The sequence below is a fragment of the Carassius carassius genome, chromosome 1 (assembly GCF_963082965.1).
Source record: "Carassius carassius chromosome 1, fCarCar2.1, whole genome shotgun sequence".
Lineage (NCBI taxonomy): Eukaryota > Metazoa > Chordata > Actinopteri > Cypriniformes > Cyprinidae > Carassius > Carassius carassius.
This window is the reverse complement of record NC_081755.1, coordinates 52,022,516-52,044,848: the sequence shown is the minus strand read 5'-3', so window position 1 is coordinate 52,044,848 and position 22,333 is coordinate 52,022,516. Positions and strand designations below refer to the sequence as shown.

The following is a 22,333-nucleotide window of genomic DNA, read 5'->3' as shown; positions in this document are numbered from 1 at the left end:
AATACTTTTTTACTTTTGTTTCAGAGTTCATTGAAGAAAAAGAGGAGTATGAAGAATCAAGTGAAGTTGAGGAGAAAAATCATGTCAAAACTAGAGGAAAACCTTTGAGTTGTTCTCAAAGCAAACAGAAAGTTTTAAAGAAAAAAAAGAGCCAAGAAATATTTCAACTGCACTCAGTGTGGAAAGAGATTCAGTAATTCATCAAGTCTGAAAAAACATGAGAGAATCCACACTGGAGAGAAACCTTATAAGTGTTCACACTGTGACCAGAGATTTAATCAGTTTGCAAATCTGAAAACACATGAGAGGATTCACACTGGAGAGAAACCTTACAAGTGTTCACACTGTGTTAAGATATTCAGGGTTTCATCAAGTCTGAAAAAACATGAGAGAATCCACACTGGAGAGAAACCTTACAAGTGTTCACACTGTGACGAGAGATTCAGGGTTTCATCAAGTCTGAAAACACATGAGAGGATTCACACTGGAGAGAAACCTTATAAGTGTTCTCAATGTGACGAGAGATTCAGTGATTCATCAAGTCTGAAAACACATGAGAGGATTCACACTGGAGAGAAACCTTACAAGTGTTCACACTGTGACAAGAGATTCAGTCGGTCATCAAATCTGAAAACACATGAAATGATTCACTCTAGAGAGAAACCGTTTAAGTGTTAAAACTGTGACAAGAGATTCAGTGATTCATTAAGTCTGAAAACACATGAGAGGATTCACACTGGAGAGAAACCTTATACACTCCCTGACAAAGATCTTGTCGCCTATCCAAGTTGCAGGAAAAACAAATAATAACTTGACTTCTAGTTGATCATTTGGAATCAGAAGTGGCTTATATGAAAGGCAAAGGCCTCTAGATTACGCTTATTTTTCCAAAACAAAATCTTGTCATATCTTTAAAGCATTCAACCAATCATAGATTAGAGCGTCACCTGTGACAAATACTATAATTAACACATTACCATGTGTGTAGAAAAACCCCAGCACATCCAACCTTCATTTGAAATGCATCCTGACCTCTGACAGCATGCCAAGGATTCAACCACATACCAAAATGCTGATCATCAAGAGCCTGAAGACCAAGTCTCCTGCTGAGGTGGCAGACATCTTTAATGTATCTAAACATCAAGTGGAGAGGATAAGAAAAGATGTGAAGAAACTGGTTAAGTTCATGACAGGCCCAGGTCAGGTAGACCCCGTAAGACAACTGTTTGAGAGGACCGTTTGTTGGCTTGACAGTCCATGGCCAGCCCTTTTTCAACTGCAGCAGAGCTACATAAGAACTGGTCACCAGAAACCCCTCTATCTACAAGAACAGTTTGTCAAATTCTCTCACGCAGTGGTCTCAATGGCCGAATTAGTGCTCAGAATCCAGCATTAAACAGAAGACAATAAAAAAATGGTGTTGCATTTGCCAAAGCCCACAGCTTGCAGGAAGTATGGACTATGGAAAAGTTGCAGAAGGTTGATTTTTCTGATGAATCTAGTGAACTGCATCAAAATCGTCGCAAATACTGCAGAAGACCTATTGGAACCCGCATTGACCCAAGATTCACAAAGAGAAAACAGTCAAGTTCGGTGGAGGAAAAATCATGGTATGGGGCATGCGGGAGATCTGCAGAGCGGATGGCGACATCAACAGCCTGAGGTATCAAGACATTCTTGCTGCCCATTACAATCCAAAACACAAGAGAGAGCAAATTCTTCAGTACGATGGTGCTCCTTCTCATACTTCAATCTCCACATCAAAGTTCCTGGAAGCAAAGAAGGTCAAGGTGCTCCAGGATTGGCCAGCCCAGTCATCAGACATGAACATTATTGAGCATGTCTGGGGTAAGATGAAGGAGGAGGCATTGAAGATGAAACCAAAGAATCTTGATGAGTCCTGCAACAATGCTTTCTTTGCCATTCAAGATTACTTTATTAGTAAGTTATTTGAGTCATTGCCGACGAGACGTATGGATGCAGTCCTCCAATCTCATGGGATTCACACACAATATTAATTATTTTTCCACTGCACCATGACTTTATGCTCTGTACTGTACATTATTTCTGTTAAGTGACAAGACTTTTGTCTAAGCAAAGTCTGACCTTTCTGTCCTAATTAAATAATTAAAAAGGCATGATAAGATTTGATTTTGGCAAAATAAGCATAATCTAGAGCAGGGGTTCCCAAACCTTTTAGCCCGCGACCCCCATGATAAATGCGCTGCAACCCCGCACCTCCCCCACCCCACCTGATGCTGACGTAATCTCGTAATGTCTGGGACAAAATTACAAATTGAATTAAAATATATATATATATTTTTATATTTGTATCAGACTTTTCTGCAAACACCCTTTAACAAGTATTGAATTAACCCTTTCACACGTAAATTTAAAATATTCTGGCTGACCCCCCAGTGTGAGTTTTTCCAAGGCGACCATTATTTAGATGTGTCACTTTATGGTTTCCATGGTGACGCGTCATTGCTTGTCACGTGACATACCTTAGCAACAACAGAGCTGAATGAATGATGATCTACTTTTATGTCATTTTCAGAGAATCGGATCTGTTGGATTTACAACATGTAAATTCATCCACTTCTCCCGAAATACATAAAAGTAAGTGGCTGGTGAACTGGGAGAATAATAGGGTAAACTTTAAAGTTACTTAAACAATGTGTATCTGATATGAATAAAATGTGTCTTATTATAATGGAAAGGATTATTATTGCCTCTTCCTTTTTTGTGTATTTTGTGTATTTTACAAACTCTAAATGTATTGTTTTTTTTTTAGTACTTATATGTCTGAAACCTAAAATAAACATTATGTGGTTGCAAACACTGAAAAGTTGTGATTACAGCTCTGAGCGTGCCTGTCTCTGGTTCAGCGCCAGCACATTTGAATTTCACGTCATGCACTGACCGGTGTGATCGTACACTCCAGGGACCAGCCTAGACTGATCACTGGAAATGTTCGGATACCATTTTTTCCCTCCCGATACCGATTCCGATACTCGTGCTTTGGGTATCGGCCAATACCGAGTACCGATACCAGTGTGTTAAAAGAAAAAAGGAAAAGATCATACTACGCCTAAATAACTGTGATATTATCATTTTGGTAAAGTCTGGCTCAGGTTAAACCCTTTGTAAAACATGAATAAATACATGAAATGGAAGCCATTTATTTTAAATAATTTTTGATGTTTAAATTGAACTGTATAAAACAGTAGTGCAACAGCAATTTAACTAAATAAATACAGGAATATATATATATATATATATATATATATATATATATATATATATATATATATTTTTTTTTTTTTTATGAAGTGCAGCCACAATATTGTAAAATAAAAAAAGGCATTTAAATAGAAAAAAAGAATAAAACAGTAGTCCAACAGCAATATAACTAAATATATATATATATATATATATATATATATATATATATATATATATATATATATATATATATATATATATATATATATATATATATACAGTGCCTTGCGAAAGTATTCGGCCCCCTTGAACTTTGCAACCTTTTGCCACATTTCAGGCTTCAAACATAAACATACGACACTGTACTTTTTTGTGAAGAATCAACAACAAGTGGGACACAATCATGAAGTGGAACGAAATTTATTGGATATTTCAAACTTTTTTAACAAATACAAAACTGAAAAATTGGGCGTGCAAAATTATTTAGCCCCTTTACTTTCAGTGCAGTAAACTCTCTCCAGAAGTTCAGTGAGGATCTCTGAATGATCCAATGTTGGTCTAAATGACTAATGATGATAAATAGAATCCACCTGTGTGTAATCAAGTCTCCGTATTAATGCACCTGCACTGTGATAGTCTCAGAGGTCCGTTTAAAGCGCAGAGAGCATGATGAAGAACAAGGAACACACCAGGCAGGTCCGTGATTCTGTTGTGGAGAAGTTTAAAGCCGGATTTGGATACAAAAAGATTTCCCAAGCTTTAAACATCCCAAGGAGCACTGTGAAGCTTTTTTTTGTATTGTATTGAAATGGAAGGAGTATCAGACCACTGCAAATCTACTAAGACCTGGCCGTCCCTCTAAACTTTCAGCTCATACAAGGAGAAGACTGATCAGAGATGCAGCCAAGAGGCCCATGATGTGGTGTCGTCTACCAGTTCTCTGAAGAATCACACTCAATCAGGGATTTTTCTCTCAGAAGAAAAGACTTTATTTTACAGAAAATAAAGCCGAGAGTCCTTGCAAGGAGATCTCCCGAATGTTATTTGGTATCACCCTTAAATACACTAAATGGGGCGGTTCCACATAGTCAAACTTTTCCTTATGATTACAATTTTAATACCTCCCTAGAGAGGGGAGGCCCCCTGCTTGATTTATTCTAAACAAAGGCCCTGTATGTATGTCTGACCATATGTTTCTCCTCAGTTTTGTACATTCCAGCAAATGACAAAAGTTTCTCCCAAATTGGGCACAGTTTCGGTAGTCATATGGATTTGGTATGGCTATTACTTTGTTTAACGGAGATTTGGAGCACAGCAAGCAATTTTCTTTTCCTGTTTCTTTAGCTGTAAAGGCTGCCCATTTATACCATTCATTATTTTGGGCTGTATCCCATAATGCATCAATTTGACTAATGTCTTCATCACCTTGAACATGTCTCTACAAATTTTGATTATCATTGGTTCTGTTGAATTGATTACATTGTCACTTTTGTTCAAAGGTTGAAAAGTCAATGGAAGGGAAGTCAGGTTGCTTTCTATCGGTTGAGTTTGAGTCTGCATTATGAGATGCATTAGGCATAGGATGGTCTTCAGACATGTTGTCAGACTTATTCTCTGTCCTCTCCAGTTGTAACACCAGATTTTAAAATAATGTTTTTGATGCTACATAATTAAGGGACCAGAGACTTTCTCATTTCAATGAGCCACGTGTATTGCACCACAAATCAACATACAGTCAGTAACTCACAATGTACATATAGTTACACAGTTGCATGGAAAAAATCAAACAGTTCAGTTCAGACTTCTGTAGCAGTGTCTTTGGCTACTCAAGGTTCAGTCTTAAGTGACGTAGAAGCAAGATGAAATTGGGGAAGAGGCCCCATCTGCCTGCAACCGAGCTTCCCAAATAACTGTCCGTAATATGAACTGTGGTTTATCAAATGAACCATAGATGGCAAAAAGTTGTTGTGGACAAGACGAAGACAGTTAATCCCATTTTTGATCAAGGGCCTATCAATAGTCCAGCTGCCAGCTCAGGCCTGCATGTTGAACCCTCTGCATCAAACAAACATAACCTTAGTGCCACCATTAACACATTTACTCATCCCATATTTACATAAACATTACCCAACATCATATATACAAATAAGGTACTAACAAGATCACTTACATTTGAGTTAAAGAACCTCAGGTTCCTCAAATGAGGGAAATGAGCAAGACAGCATTGGTGAGAATACTCCTCCATGTGGTTAACACATACTTCCTACTCCATACTTCTTCTCTTACCCTTTTATGCTACTAGGCAACTCACTGGCTAGAGCACCCCTAGTGACAGGATTAAATAATGCACACCCTGAAAGCTAATGGGACAAAATGTAACTGTCAACTGTTACACACCCCTTCCCCAAAAAAAAAAAAAAAAAAAAAAAAAACCAATTAGTCCCAAAAAATCTCTTTAGCTTTTCAACATGGTAAGTATCAATTTGACTCGGGTTGTCAAGCATTACAACCTTGTAATTGACATTATTAACCCTTTTCAAGATTTTTGCAGGACCTTGCCATTTTGGAGCTAACTTGGCCATAAAATAGTCAGCAGCACGAGACAGAGGGTGAGTAAGGATCCACACCAGATCTCCTTCTTCAAAGGATTCGACCTTTCTACGTTTATTGTAGTATTTGCCTTGCCTCTCTTGGGCTTGACTAGTCTTCTTTCTCACTTGGTCAATAAGAGCTTTCTGTCTCTCAACAGTGCTGTAGGCTACATGATCGGGATTAGGCGGCTTACGAATTAACCGCTCAAGTGGACCTTTTAACTTACGCCCTAGTGCAATCTCTGCCGGAGTGAGAGCCGTGCTTTCTTGCCATGCTGAATTAATGGCATACCGGAATTCTGGTATCCACTTGTCCCAGTCACGGTGATTGTCATGGACGTAAGATGCTATCATCGTTTTCAAGGTCCTGTTGACCCTCTCAGTTAAGTTGGTCTGGGGATGATAAGCTGTAGTGAGTTTTTGAACTACACCCCATCGTTTGCAGGTATCGTTGAGTAGCTGGGCAGTGAACTGAGGCCCACGGTCAGAAACTAAATATGCCGGAGCTCCCCATCGTGTGAACATTTCTTTTGTCAGAATGTTAGTTATCAGATGAGTTTTAGAAGACCGTAGAGCAAAGAGTTCTACCCACTTACTGCAATAATCCACAAAGACTAATAAGAATTCATTGGATCGTGGGCTTCTTGGGAAAGGACCCATCAAATCTACTCCAAGCATATAGCCAGGCTCTACCACTGGGGTTGACTGTAACAATCCAGATAGCTTAGAGATTCTTGGTTTGTAGGCTTGACATGTCTTACATTGGGTACAAAAACTCCAAACGTCTTTACGAATCTCAGGCCAATAAACATTGTCAAGTAGCCTCCGTAAGGTTTTCATTCTTCCCAAGTGTCCGCTCAATGGGTTTGAATGAGCAAATTGCAAAAATGCTTCCCTCAGTGATGCAGGTATGACTAATTGACTAGTGCTCTCTTGTTGCTTGCCAGGTACCCTGCGAAACAAGTAGTCATTCTGCACAATGTAAGCAATACGGTTTGGATTGGTATTGGGTTGCTTGGCTGACTCCCATAAAGACTGTAAAGAAGAATCAAGCTTTTGAGGCTTCCCAATCTCATCCCAACTGACTGGTAAATTAGGGTCTGGTTTTGTGGGTTGACATAGGGCAATGTGGCCTACCACTTCTTGCACAGGTATTCCTCTGGATAGGGCATCCGGTACAACGTTATATGATCCCTTACGGTACTTAACCGTAAAGTTAAAACTTTGCAGCCTTAAAGCCCACCTGGTCAAACGGGAAGATGGTTTAGGCTGATTAAATACCCAAGTCAGGGCTGAATGGTCTGTAAGTACTTCCAAATTCCTTCCCTCCAGGTACTGCCTCCACTTTTCTACAGCCCACACCACGGCCAGACACTCTTTTTCTGCTGTAGAATAAGATTTTTCTGCTCCCTGTACAAGTCTTGAAGCATAGGCGATGACATGCTCTAAACCATCAATATCTTGGGTCAGCACAGCTCCTAATCCTATATCACTAGCATCAGTTTGTACTTTAAAGTCCTTAGTGAAGTCAGGTGGCATTAAAACTGATGCTTGTTGGAGCGCATTTTTAAGATCATCAAAAGCATTCTGACACTCAATGGTCCAATCCCAAGCAGTGTCTTTAGCCTTTAGTGCATGTAAAGGTGCTGCTCGCTCAGAAAAGTGAGAAATGAAACGATGGTACCAACTTGCAAGACCCACAAACCTCTGTACCTCCTTGACATTTTTGGGTACCGGAAAATCACGGACTGCTTTGACTTTAGCAGATTCGGTACGGACCCCTTCTTCCGAAACAACATGTCCTAGATATGTGATGGTTTTTTGCAGCATGGAACACTTCTTGAGGTTGAGTGTTAATCCTGAAGCTTCCAGTTTGGCAAAGAGTTGTTTGAGATGTTGGAAGTGGTCTTGAATGTTTTTGGAATATATCACAATGTCATCAAGATAAACAAAACAGAACTTCCCTAAATACTCTCTCAGAACGTTGTTCATTAGTCTTTGAAAGGTTGCAGCAGCGTTTTTGAGGCCGAAAGGAAGACAAACAAATTCATACTGGTTGTTTTTGGTGACAAAAGCAGTTTTTTGTATACTGTCTTCATCCATTCCTACCTGCCAGTAACCAGACTTAAGGTCCAATGTGCTGAATACAGTCGCTCCATACAAGGACTCCAGGATATCTTGAATCTGTGGCATTGGAAATCCATCAAGAGGAGTCTTGGAATTTAATGCTCGGTAGTCAACACAGAAACGGGTACTACCATCCTTCTTTGGCACTAAGACTACTGGTGCTGCCCAAGGGGATACAGAAGGCCTTATAATGCCTTTTTTAAGCATATTTACTACTTCTTCATCTATGAACTTTTGCTTGGAGACAGAAACAGGGTAAGCTTTCTTACGCACAGGTACCTCATCGAGGGTATGGATCCGGTGATAAATTAAAGTGGTCTGTCCTAAATTATCTGTGCATACTGTTGGCCAATCAAGCATAAGACCTTCTAGTTGACGTCTTTGCGCTTTGGAAGCATCAGCTCGATCTACTAAGTCCTTTATGGTGGCAAGCGTAGGGGAAGTCATTGGCACTAAAGGTAATGCAAGGTGCAGACTAACTGTCGGCGAGGGTGAAGAAGTGTTGAAGGAGTGGATTCTATCTCATTCTTCAGGCAGTGTATACGTAGAGTTTTTAAAATCAAGGAGGATTCCTGAAGTCATCAGAAACTCAAGTCCCAATACAACTGAGAAAGTCAAGTCAGAGTCTCTCATCACATAGGCTCTTAGAGGATAGTTATGACCATGGATTGTACTTTGCCAAGATATCTTTCCTAAGGCTGTCTGTACATAACCATTAGCAAGGGAAAACGACTGTCCTCTACTTGATTGCATGACTTCATGTTTTGATGTCAATTGTTGCCAACATGACTCTTGCACTAATGAATAAGTGCTTCCAGTATCCAGTATTGCTTGATATTGGTGGCCTTTGATAGTTATGGGCAATATTAAGGTTGTTATCAGCTTTCCGTCGTTCTCTGAAAAGACGGCAATATGTGGATTAGATTGTCGTCCTCTTGGGAATTTATTGGTTTCAGCCGGCTTAGAGGTGTTTTCTTGATGTCTTTGCCTCCAGAAGGCTCTCTCCTCACTCATATCTCTCTCTATGAGCGTTCCTACACGTACCAGCTCATCCACAGTAGTTGCAGTACCTCTCAAAATACTGGCTATCCTTGGATTGCAGTTCCGGAGTGCTGCTTGAAGAATCTCACGCTCTGTCATAGCTGGCTTCAACCTCAAACATGTGCTCTGTACTGGTACGCAAACGTCCTGATGCTTTCATCAATTCTTTGTTTCCTTTCTCTTATTCTTCTCTCCACCTCAACTTCATGATCTTCAGATAAAAAGGATTGAAGGAAAGCAGACTTAAATTGTGACCATGTTCTTACTTTCTTCTTCTCTGCCAACCACCAGTCTTTAGCTGTATCCGTTAATACAGAAGGAAGCATGGATAAAATTTCAACATCATTCAGAGGCTGTATAGCCAGATACTCATCGCATCGCTCAAGATACGTAATAGGATCTTCTCCATCTAAACTTCCGAACTTTGGAAACTCTAGTTTGATGGGGGTCTGGCAATGTACAGGTCGAAAAGAACTATGGGTTGCTACAGTGTGGTTAAAACCTGGAGTAGACGTGGCTCCCCCAGAAGACTGAATTAGAGATCTCAGCTGGCCATCTCTCCGTTTCAGGCAATCCATAGTCACTTGTCCCAACTCCTGAACTTTAGTTTCCAAGGTGACTTTTACTTGGCTGCATCCAGCCTCAAATTTGGCAGATAGTGAGTTTTCTAAATGCTGCATATCTGTGTGATGGTCCTTATGCAGGTCTAACATATGTTGCAACTGCCCTTCAATAGCAGTTATCCGATTACTTTGCTCATTCAACTGGCGTTGCATATCTTTAAAATGAACATCAGAGGAACCTTCTAAACCCTCTATTCTATTTTCAACTTTATGCATTCTTGAGGCCATTATCATGGTTAATAGACTTTCATCTTCTTCATTTTCAGGAGGAGGGAGTAACAGAGAATCATCAAAATCACCTTCTTGTTCTACATTTTCTTGTTCATTTTCAAGATATAAATTACTGAGAGAATGAATAAGGTCTCGGACAGGCTCACGATGCCTAGTGAAATTTTCTGAAGAATAGTCTGGGCTTAAAGGAACATCACCCTCTGCCTCTCTTTGAATGAAGGCCATTTTGCAACTAACAAACCACTAAAATTAACCTTAGCTTTAAAGAACCAAGTTGATGGGATGACACCTCAAAATATGGGTCACAATAAAACACATATGTGGCATGCCTCATTGAAAGCAGAATTTGTGTCTCTCTTCAAGATTCAATCAAGTTTTGCTTTTTCTTTCAGGTCCCTGTTCGGGTGCCATATATTATGTAACACCAGATTTTAAAATAATGTTTTTGATGCTACATAATTAAGGGACCAGAGACTTTCTCATTTCAATGAGCCACGTGTATTGCACCACAAATCAACATACAGTCAGTAACTCACAATGTACATATAGTTACACAGTTGCATGGAAAAAATCAAACAGTTCAGTTCAGACTTCTGTAGCAGTGTCTTTGGCTACTCAAGGTTCAGTCTTAAGTGACGTAGAAGCAAGATGAAATTGGGGAAGAGGCCCCATCTGCCTGCAACCGAGCTTCCCAAATAACTGTCCGTAATATGAACTGTAGTTTATAAAATGAACCATAGATGGCAAAAAGTTGTTGTGGACAAGACGAAGACAGTTAATCCCATTTTTGATCAAGGGCCTATCAATAGTCCAGCTGCCAGCTCAGGCCTGCATGTTGAACCCTCTGCATCAAACAAACATAACCTTAGTGCCACCATTAACACATTTACTCATCCCATATTTACATAAACATTACCCAACATCATATATACAAATAAGGTACTAACAAGATCACTTACATTTGAGTTAAAGAACCTCAGGTTCCTCAAATGAGGGAAATGAGCAAGACAGCATTGGTGAGAATACTCCTCCATGTGGTTAACACATACTTCCTACTCCATACTTCTTCTCTTACCCTTTTATGCTACTAGGCAACTCACTGGCTAGAGCACCCCTAGTGACAGGATTAAATAATGCACACCCTGAAAGCTAATGGGACAAAATGTAACTGTCAACTGTTACACAGTTTGTCTGACAGGAGGAAAGAAGCTCCTTGTGTATCTTTTGGTGAGCTCTCTTCAGTTTGCACTTCATCGTGTGTCTCTGATTTTTCCTCATTGCTCTCTCCTGCATTGTCTGGTTGACTGTTTTCCTTTCTTTCTGCCTTTCCTGTGGGAACTCTAGTACAGTGGTTTAGATGATACCAGGTTGTGCTTCCTTCCACTTGGACTGCTGTTGGAGTAACTCTCACCACTGTGTAGGGTCCTTCTCTCCTGGGCTCATTCCATTTTCTCCGGAATACCCTCAGATAAACTTGGTCCCCTGGAACAACTGGACAGGCAGTCTCCGATTCCTCTCTGGGCTCTTTTCTTTTTTCCTGTAAATAGATAGCTTTATGTATGGCAGTTAATTTCTTCATATAAGAACGAAGTTCCATTTGTAATTGTTCTAGAGGCGGTCCTTTATAGGGACCTCTACAATATGGCTCAGGCATGGGTCGACCCGTAAGCATTTCATGCGGTGTTAAATGCGTGTTCCTGTTAGTTTGCATGCAATAACTCATTAGTGCGAGCGGTAATGCATCAATCCAATTAAGTTTAGTACTTTCACATATTTTGTTTATTTTGGCCTTGATAACTCCATTAACCCTCTCCACTGACCCTTGTGATTGAGGTCTATAAACGCATCCTAGTCTCTGTTTTATTCTTAATTGTTGCAATACTTGTTTCACAGTTTTTTGTATGAATGCTGACCCATTATCTGAACTTATTTCTGATGGAATCCCAAATCTAGGAATTACCTCTCTTGTTAGAAATTTTATTACCGTTCCTGCTCCTAGATCTGCGGATGGTACCGCCTCCACCCATCTGCTAAACCTGTCTATGATAACAAGCATGTATCTTTTGCCTTGTACACGTTTTGTCATATTCACATAATCGCATACAAGATGTTTAAAGGGGCCTTCAGGTGTTGGAATATGACCTATTGGTGTCACTATGCCTTTTCTTACATTGTATTTAGCACATACTTCACATGTGGACAAAAATTCATCCACCATTGCATATAAATGAGGAGACCAATATCCTTGATGTTTAATTTTTCTCACTACTTCTCCCCTTGCACAATGGTCAAAACCATGTGCATCTGTAATAAGAATATTCAACAGTGAAGTAGGTGCAACAATGTGTCCTTCATGTGTACGCCAGATGTCCTGTGAGTCTTTTTTAGCTCCCCTTTGATGCCACATTGATTGTTCATAAGGGCCTGCTTGTTGTTGAATTCGAATAATGTTATCCAATTGAGGATGAGGTTCGATAAGTACAACAGGTGCTAATATTGCTACCTGACACCCTGAAGCTTTTTTAGCTTCTAAATCTGCTGCATTGTTTCCTTTAATGACATAGTCATTTCCCTTCTTGTGTGCTTGACATTTTATTATTGCTAGTCGTTTTGGTAGCATCATAGCAGAAATCAATTGCCCTATTTGTTCCCTATGTTGGATGGGAGTCCCATCACTCTTTTTGAAACCTCTTTGTTTCCACACTGCTCCGAATAGATGACATACACCATGAGCATATGCTGAATCTGTAAAAATGTTAGCAGTTTGTCCTTTTGCTAACTGACATGCAGTTGTGAGAGCTTTTAATTCTGCTAATTGAGCAGAGCATGGCTGTACACAATGTTGTGATATTACAGATTCATATTCTTTTTTGTTTTTCTTCACTACTGAATATCCTGTATGATTTCCTTCGTGATCCCTAAAGCTAGAACCATCTACGAAGTAAGTAACTTCTGCTTCAGAAATAGGTGTTGATTCAAGATCTGGTCGTAATCTAGTAAATGCCAAGGACTCATTCACACACTCATGAGGTTCTCCTTCAAAAGCCAAAGGAATTAATTCAGCTGGATTAACTGTCTGGCATCTTTTAATGGTAACATCTGGATATGTGAGTAATGAGGAATAGGCTAGAATTCGAGCTTGTGTCAGAACAAATTTCCCTTGTTCTATTAATTCCACAACTTTGTGATGGGTATATATAGTCACTGGGTACCCCATAGTTATTGTAGATGCTTTTTCATAAGCATAATACACTGCAGCTAAACCCTGTTGGTAACATGGTGGGTATCCCTGGGCTACATTGTCTAACTTTGTGCTGTAGTATGCTATAGGCTGTTTTTTCCTTCCGCTACAGGTCTCTTGCATCAATACAGCTGATGCATAACCATCAACTCTGTTTGCCACATATAGATGAAACATTTTATCATATTCTGCCATTCCCAGGGCAGGGGCCTGTTGTAATTCTTTTTTTATTGCTTCAAATGCTAGTAAGGCATCTGTGTTCCATTTTAATGGATTGCTTAAATGTTGTAATCCTGCTTGTTTCATCATTTCTCTCAAAGGCCCTCTCTTTACTGCATAGTCCTCTATCCAGTCGGCACTAAAGCCAGTCATTCCTAGAAAAGTCATCATTTGTCCTACTGTCTGAGGTAACGGTGTTTTACTTATACCTTCTAACTGAGCTGGAGCTATAGCTCGTGTGCCAAACGCAATTAATCTTCCCAAGTATTCCACTTGAGGCTGGCAATACTGCAATTTGTTTTTAGACACCTTGTGTCCTCCTTGTGCTAATTTTGCCAACACCTTAATTGAATCTTTGTGACATTGTTCTAGTGTGGTAGAACAGATAATTAAATCATCCCTGTATTGTAATAGTGTACCATCTATTACGAGGTCTTCTAAATCAGCCTTAAGAATCTTGTTGAATATATGTGTTGAATGTTTATATCCCTGAGGAATTCTAGAATATGTATATTGTTTTTTTGCAAATGTAAATGCAAATAGATATCTACTCTCTTCTGCAAGTGGTACACTGAAGTAGGCGGAGCAAAGATCAATTACAGTAAAGTATTTGGCATCAGGAGGGACATTTGTCAGTAAAGTGTGCGGGTTTGGTACCTCAGCTGGCATATCTTCTGTTATTTCATTTATTGTTCGTAAATCATGAACAAGTCGCCATCTGTTTTTGTCTGATTTGATTACAGGCATAATTGGAGTGTTACAGTAACTAGTAGTTTCTATCAATACTCCTGCCTTCACTAAGCCTTCAATTGTGTCTTTTATTCCTGCTTCAGCATCTGCCCGTAAAGGATATTGTGCTTTTCTGGGTAGACGTGCATTTGGTTTAAGTTGAACTCTTAGTGGATTTGCTGATTTTATTAATCCAATATCTGTGTCATGTTGAGACCATAGTTCAGTTGGTACCTGACACTCCATTTCCTTAAATAATTCAGTCTCAGTTGTGTTTATTAAATCAGATGTTGTAGTCATCTGTGTCTCTTTCTTTTGGCTGATAACTACTTCCTGTGGAATTCCCAGCAAACTGGTTGCACAGAGAATTTTGATGTAATTTTTGTCAGCTGAATGAAAAATTAATGGGTTTTCTGTTGATTCCCATTTGCTTTGTTCTGCCCTTTTCATCATTGGTCCTAAATCTTTTGCTTCCCAACTTTTTCCTACATATACTGCAATATGCGGGACAGAGTTATTTACATTGAACCATTTTTTGACAAATTCACCTTCTGGTATGTTTAAAGCTGCTCCCTGTTTACCTATTATGATGTACTGGGAGACTATCTCAATCCGCTGTCCTTTTGTTTCTTTTTGCCATTTCTGTTCTATTTTTTCATCCCTTTCTTGATCATACATCATTGTGCAATGAAATTCAGACTTTGATAGCTGTGCTTCAGGTATCTGTGCTTCAATAAACATTCCCCATTTATTGACTGTCTGTCTCACATCTTGTTCTATCTGTCGTATCCAATAAACATTTGCTTTTTGCTCTGCAACCATCATTTGTGTTTCTGTTCCTATTGCATCAATATATATTCCTTCTGGAGAACACCAAATTTGTAGTCCTAATTTACATAATGCATCTCTTCCTAACAAATTAATAGGAGTTTGATTTGATACCAGAATGGGCATTGTTATACTTTGATCTTTTGTTTGTAGACACACTGGAGCTGTTATGGGAATCAATTTGATTTTTCCCGAGAATCCTATCGTCTTTGCAAATTTTCCAGACAAGGGGAGATGTGAAGCATATTTCAAATTAATGCAAGTTAGATTTGCACCCGTATCAATCATCATCGGAGTATCTTTTCCCTCTATTTTAATCTGCATAATAGGCTCTTGATCAGCTTTTGTTGATAAAATTGGAAGCTGACTCTCCCCTTTAGGATTCTCTGGGCACCCCTAATAGCCTGGATTGGGACCTCCCCAAGGGTTTACTGGACCTTGCACTGGACCCCGATTAGGCTGTTGCCAGCTCACCTCCCTTCCACCTTGAGGTTGCTGTGGCCATTGACGAGTTGGACAGTCAGCTTTATTGTGCCCGGGCTGTCCACAGCCCCAGCACAGACTTGGAGGCATGCTTCTGCCTCTGCCTCTGCCTCTTTGGCCTTGCTGTATGGGGTTTTTTCTCCATCCCATCTGTCTTGGCTGTTGAGTATAAACATTTATTAGGGGCACAGAGTTCAAGTGTTCATTTGGAGGGACTGCTGTAAGTGGGCTTGACTGAAGAGTTGGTTGTGGAGCAATTACTGGAGGCATTATAGTCATTTGTTCGGCTGCTGCATTGGTTACTGAAGCTTGAATATTTTTCTTATTTTTCTTTGTGAATTCTTCAAGCTGTAATTGAGTTAGTTTACGTTGTAACTCTTTCTCTTGACTTTTGAGTTTTTGTTCATTTTTTCTGTGTTGTTCCACTGCATGAGACACATGGTCGCAAAACTCTTTGTGTGTTTTAGAAGTTAAACCAACCACATCCTCCAGCTTGCTTTTTACTGCTGGCGGCATAGCATCAATCACAGCTTGCCTAAACAATGTTGCCATTAATGGGTCTCCCTCGGGATCCCCCTCAGTTTCTTGTTTCCACCTTTTCAACTGTTTCTGTACATATGTGGTTGGATTCTCTGCGTCCCCAATTTCTTCTCCCTTCAGTGATTTAGGATTCAGTCTGATCGGATACTCCGCACGCAATGCCTGCCATACTGCTGGGCGGAATGCATCAAAAACAATCCCATCCATATTATGAGAGTTCACTGCTCTGTTTAGAGTCGTTCTAAGGAGAATTTCATCCATTTTTGTCCCTCCAATAATTTTAGCCAGTAGAGCTTTAACATCACCAATGGACAATAGCTTTCCCATTGTTTCCTCCTCAAACATATGAATAAATTTCCCCGCCCCCTCATGAATATCAGGAAGGCGAGTGACAAGCCCCTCAAGGTCCTGCGAAGCCCAGGGGACATACTGTCCCTGCTCACCCTTGATTAAAATTGGGAGCTGTGCGGCCAGTGGTCTAAGTGTCCCTTTTTCTCTGCCCTGTTCCCATTTACCGTTATCAAATAACTCCTCTGCCTGATTCTCATCCTCACTACCATAGAACAACTTACTCTTACCTCTCTCCAACTTATTTACCTCTTGTATCTTTTTCCCTGATTCTCTAATTTTCTCTTCCATTTCTTCTTCCATAGCTTGTACTTGTGCTACAATATCGCTATCTTTCCTCCTCTTTTTTTCTAATCCTTCCTCAAACCAGGTTTTATCTACCTGATTAGCTTTCATTTTTTCTAAAGCTGCACGTGCTTGCCTGTAACAATCAAGATGCAAACTTTCTGCAACTTCCTTTCTGGGTTGCCTCTGTGTTTTTACAGCTGGTTCCTCTCTATCATCCATCTCTATCTGCCCTTCTAACTCTAGTTCTCCTGTTACTTCCACTGTTCCCTTGAGTATTGGGAACTCTCCTTGTACTGGCAAATAGGGGGGAGGCTCTGAAAATAACTTTTCTTTTCTCATGTTATTGTTCTCTGCCCCCTTCAGGATTTTCCTAGCCTGTTTTAGACTCTTCAACATATCCTCACCTTCTTTTTTAAACAGAGCAATTACTTCTTTCTCTTTTTCCCTCTTTGTTTCTCTTTTTTCTCTTTTCATATTGATGCTTTTAGTTTTATAGTTTTTTATCAGAGTTTCCATTTCCTCACACAATGCCACATCAAATGTCCCTTCCTTTGGCCATTTTGTCATCATATTTTTTGTTCTCTTCTGCCATTTTTTGAGATTTTGTTTATTTGCTCTTTACACAGTGGATATTTTAATCCAATTATTTCCACTGGTGTGGCTGCCATATCTTTATTTATATTATTACCATCAAAAATAAACTTTTTAGTTTTATATAGTAACTTGGTTACAATCTCTTCTTCTCCTTTCACTTAATTTAACTATTTTTTTAACCAATTTCACCCTACTTTTTATTTTTTACTATGTGTCATACCTCTTTGAATTTAGTTTTTTTTATTTTGTCTCAAGCATTTACACTTTTTTTTAATATTATTTAACTGTCTATTTTATTTGCTCTATTTTGTTATCACTTTTTAGATAACAATTTCTAACCACAATTCTTTATTTTTTACTTCTCTTTCCTTTTTTGTCCACCCATGTAATACAACTTTAATGTAGACACTTCATCCCTTGCTCCCACTCCCACTGCACTGGGCTCAGAGAATTTTCTCCCCTTTCCCACAAACATCCAAATGCAAAAACCTATTATATATCTTGATTCAAACTTTATTGATACTATTTTCTTAAACTCATTCACACTTTCTACACTCTTTATTGAGCCAGAGTGCTTATTCTTGCATACTTTTTCCCTTTATCTAAGGGTTAATCAGTCATTAATTGTCCTTTTATTATCAAGGCTCATCATACATTCATCCCTCTCAAGTGGATACTAGTTGAGTCCAATTCTGCCAGGGCCCACTAAAGGGACGGTCCAGGAACGGTGCTCAACTTTTACCCACCCAATACGGAATTTATTTGTTCATACATTCATCATTGTTCACACATTCATTCGTCCGGACACAGTTACATCCACACAACAAAACACCGCTCTTCCTAGAGCATCCTTAAGGGCCCACCCGTTCAGACCTTTGAGACTTTTCACTTTATACTTTCTCAAAGCGGTATCCGTGGGGCTTTTCCTCGCGATTCCTTAACTAATCTGCTTCTCCGTTTATTACTGTCCTTCCTAGGCCCAGTTCTCCAATAAACACAGACCATTGCATACAATGTCTTTCTGCCTACACCATCTTTGTTTTAAATTAAGGTTACCTTTCAAGGCTTTCCTATTAATAAACCAAATATGTGCATGCAGTTATTTCTTCTGGAGTAAAACCCTTTTTTCAATTTAGATATCTTATTATTTTTCTAAATTTGGAAGAGCAGATTTTAAGTGTCCTTACCACTCAGAACTGACCTCAACCAACACAAACAAATTTTATAAGCAAAAATGCTTACCTTATTTTATGGTGGCCACCCGGTTGTGTTGATCATCGGTCAGCTCAAAAGCGGTTGTCCACTCTGCTGCTCTTTTCCAGTCCCATCTGGGGTGCCAAATCTGTGGTGTCGTCTACCAGTTCTCTGAAGAATCACACTCAATCAGGGATTTTTTTTTCTCAGAAGAAAAGACTTTATTTTACAGAAAATAAAGCCGAGAGTCCTTGCAAGGAGATCTCCCGAATGTTATTTGGTATCTCCTTATATACACTAAATGGGGCGGTTCCACATAGTCAAACTTTGCCTTATGATTACAATTTTAATACCTCCCTAGAGAGGACAGGCCCCCTGCTTGATTTATTCTAAACAAATGCCCTGTATGTATGTCTGACCATATGTTTCTCCTCAGTTTTGTACATTCCAGCACGTAGCTTTCTATTACCTATAAGGTTATAATGGAGTAATAACTAGCAACTAAAATGGCTAGATTCACATTGATTATATACTTGTTTAATTAAAATCTTACTGATAAAAATCTTCCACAATGATCACTCTGGATGAACTGCAGAGTTCTACAGCTGAGGTGGGAGACTCTGCCCATAGGACAACAATCAGTTGTATACTGCACAAATCTGGGGTCTCATTTATAAAACTATGCGTAGGATCTTTACTAAAAGTTTACGTGCGCCCAAAAGCCAAAAATGGCGTACGCCAAAAAATATTCCGATTTATAAAACCGTGCGTACGCACACCTGTAAGCAATGTTCCCTTTATAAATCACAGATCACCCGCAGATGTGCGTACGTGAACCAGCCTCATATCCCGCCCTGTACACGCCCATTTTTAACCATAAATAGTCAATGCAAATCACCTCATGATTGCTGATCAGCATGTAAATGAGAGTGGAATCCCATATATACCTGGAAAACTGGCATGCGACCCGCCAATTAATTAATCCAAGAAAGTGAAAACGTGCATTTCTGTTAGCCTAATTTTAATAATGGCGACAGGTGAGAAAAGAGGAAAAAAACGTAATTTCTCAGATACTGAGATTGAAACACTTGTAGGGGAGGTGGAGGCTCGGAAAACTGTGTTATTTGGTGGCCACAGCAGTGGGGTCACTAATAAAAAGAAGCAGTGCGAGTGGCAAAGTATTGCTTCTGCCGTCAATTGTGTCAGTGGGACAGAACGGACAGTTGCAGAATTAAAGAAAAAATGGTCCGACCTGAAGGTATACAAATTTTTTTTTTACCAACATATTACATTTGTGTTTTATTAGGCTATATACCTATATAAATAGCAATATTGATTTTCAAAAAGTTTTATTTACATGTGCTTACAGTATGCAAAATATGTGAAATAAAGATTCTCATTCATTCAAGGTGGAGGCAAAGAGAAAACTGTCCTCCCACCGCCAGAGCGTGGCTGCAACTGGTGGGGGCCCATGTACAGCTGATCTCACATCAGTGGACAGCAAAATCGCGGCTATAATTGGGGAGGTCAGCGTGTGTGGTATTGTGTCGGAAAAGGAGGGAGACACTGACGTGACTGAAACCACAGAGGAGCAAGGTTAAACCAATTTTTAATCATTAACGCTGTACATTTGAGTGTGTGGGGTGATAAATGGATAAATGTTGCCAATTGTTTGTCCTCCAGTCCTTCCGGAGTCTGAAGCTGTAAATGAACAGGAGGTTCAGGGTGAGGGGTTCTCAGATGCAGATGCACAGCGTCCGGCTCAAAGCAGTGCCCCTTCTGCGTCTGGCACGTCCAAAAGTGGTCGGGTACTCACTGACGCAGTCCTGCAGTTACAGCGAGAGACAATAAACGCTGTCAACAGGGTTGCAGATGAGCTACGGCAGATGAGAGAAGTGATGCAAGAAATTGCACAATCATTAAAAGATGCAGTTAAAACATGAACCTTGAGTTTTGTCTTTCTTTACAAACGCCGCATGACATCCTCACGGATTCTTGCACCTCGTTGATATCCCTCTTGTCGGCCAGGGGGCTGTGGCTCGGGGTCGTAATGCTGGGGTAGAGGGAGATCAGGAGGGAGAGGAATACCGTTTCTCAGTGCTATATTGTGCAAAACACCACACGCCCTGACAATCTTGCACACTTTTGCTGGATGGTATAAAAGTCTGCCACCCGAGGCATCCAGAGCACGCCATCTGCATTTCAGGATGCCGATGGCACGCTCCACAACTGCGCGGGCACGAGAGTGGACCTCGTTATAATGAGTTTCCTCTGCGCTCTGCGGGTTTAAAAATGGGGTGAGGAGCCAGCGTCTCAGGGGGTAGCCACTGTCGCCTGCAGGTTATAATTATATTAAAAACAAAATTGTTACAGTTTCTACTTTTTAATATTGTTAAACTCACCAAGAAGCCAGCCATCACGTACTGCGCCTGCATTTAGTCTGTTCCCTACACTGCTATGTGTCAAGATAAAGGAATCATGTGTTGAACCAGGCCAGCGTGCCACAATGTTTGTGAGGGTCATGTTGGAGTCACATATGATTTGCACATTAATAGAATGCACATGCTTTCTATTAACATAAGCAAATTCATTTTCAGATGGTGCCCTTATAGCAACATGAGTGCAGTCAATTGCGCCGATTACATTTGGGAAACCAGACATTGCTGCAAATTGCGTTTTAATTTCGGCCTGTTCTCGCACAGTGTAGGGGAACATGATGTATCGACTAACCATATTAAGTATACCATTTAAAACGACAGATATTATGGCACTCAGGGACGGCTGTGATATACCAGACCTATAGGGTGAGATGATAGATTCCAATAGAATTAATTTCATATACAAAAAGGTCTTAGAGACAAATTTGAGGATTACTTATAGTTTTTTTTATATTATTAATTTACCTGTCTGCCAATTCCCGCTGGAAACAGCCGGTTGCCAAGAACCCCAGAGTGGTGAGGACTTGTATTTGGACTGGGATGGCATGGTTCCGGCGTGTTGCCCTCTCTAATACTGGACCCAATTCAGCACATAGATCCAAGAGCACAGCTCTAGGGAATCTAAATCGGCTTATTAGCCAGTCATCATCATGGGCCAGGAAATCATCATGGTCCCTGAAAACTCGTTCTCTCCTTATTCTGCCATTAGCGTAATCCTCCAACAGTGCCAGGAGTGCCATCATGAAGCATTACATACCCGGGTCACCGGAGAATTTATATGTTTCTAGCAAATAGACTGATCGTTAACACCTTGACAAAATCACTTAATTAATTTGTGGGCGAAAATTTAAGACGAAAATGTTATAGTGAACACATGCTTCTTGACGGTTTTGTAATGAACACCGTAATAGTTAGGACCGATGATGAGTAGCGATTGTGCTTCATGACTGTATTTGCAGACTTTGACATTTTATGATATAGGCTATGTACATTAAGGAAAATATTTCCTTTTTACACTGTGTTCTGCAGTTCTCTAATAAAAGGGTATTTCATGCTATTCTGTAGGCTATCACATGTATCGCGCCATGTCCTCCTGTGCTCCCGTTGTGGACAATGTGACTGTAAGGCAGCGCTGATTATTATTTTATTTTACTTTTAATACATTTTGAATTACGTTTGGATTTTACTAGATGTATATAGCCTAAAACAATCGGCACAAATAACACTGTTGGATTTAATCTTCATGATAATGTGGATATAACGTATGAAATGGAGTGAAAATTAAATGTCATTCATTCTTATAATCGTTCTTCTCACATTTATTTTCTACAATCTAACTTCAGTTCACGACCTCACCATCGGTGTCGCCAATTCCCTTTGTCTCCAGAATGTGCGTACGCACGGCTCAAAGTTTGCTTAAAGGTGCGCACATTCTCCCGTCAAGTTTGTTTTTTATAGATCACAACCTTTGCGTGGGAACTGGCGTACGTACGTTTCCAGCCCCGTTTTGTGCGTACGCACGCTTTATAAATGAGGCCCCTGGCCTTTATGGAAGAGTGGCCAGAAGAAAACCATTTCTTAAAGATATCCATA

At 39.9% G+C, this 22,333-nt stretch overlaps 2 protein-coding genes across 3 annotated transcripts in view; both read left to right on the top strand.

The window, feature by feature from the left end:
* Positions 1–22,333, top strand: part of LOC132095041 (gastrula zinc finger protein XlCGF8.2DB-like) — a 92,026-nt gene that overhangs the window by 19,831 nt on the left and 49,862 nt on the right. Inside the window, exon 2 of one of the 2 annotated variants that reach the window (XM_059499825.1) lies at positions 25–187. The exons of the other annotated variant lie outside the window; for it this stretch is intronic. The gene's annotated coding sequence lies outside the window, so the exon portion shown is untranslated. Of the gene's footprint in view, positions 1–24; positions 188–22,333 lie in introns of those variants that run through there. 2 annotated transcript variants of the gene reach the window in all.
* LOC132131843 (zinc finger protein 723-like) lies at positions 49–720 on the top strand. Its single transcript, XM_059544005.1, has 2 exons — positions 49–65; positions 150–720. The coding sequence occupies exons 1-2, from the start codon at positions 49–51 to the stop codon at positions 676–678; spliced, it is 546 nt and encodes a 181-aa protein (XP_059399988.1). The 3' UTR covers positions 679–720.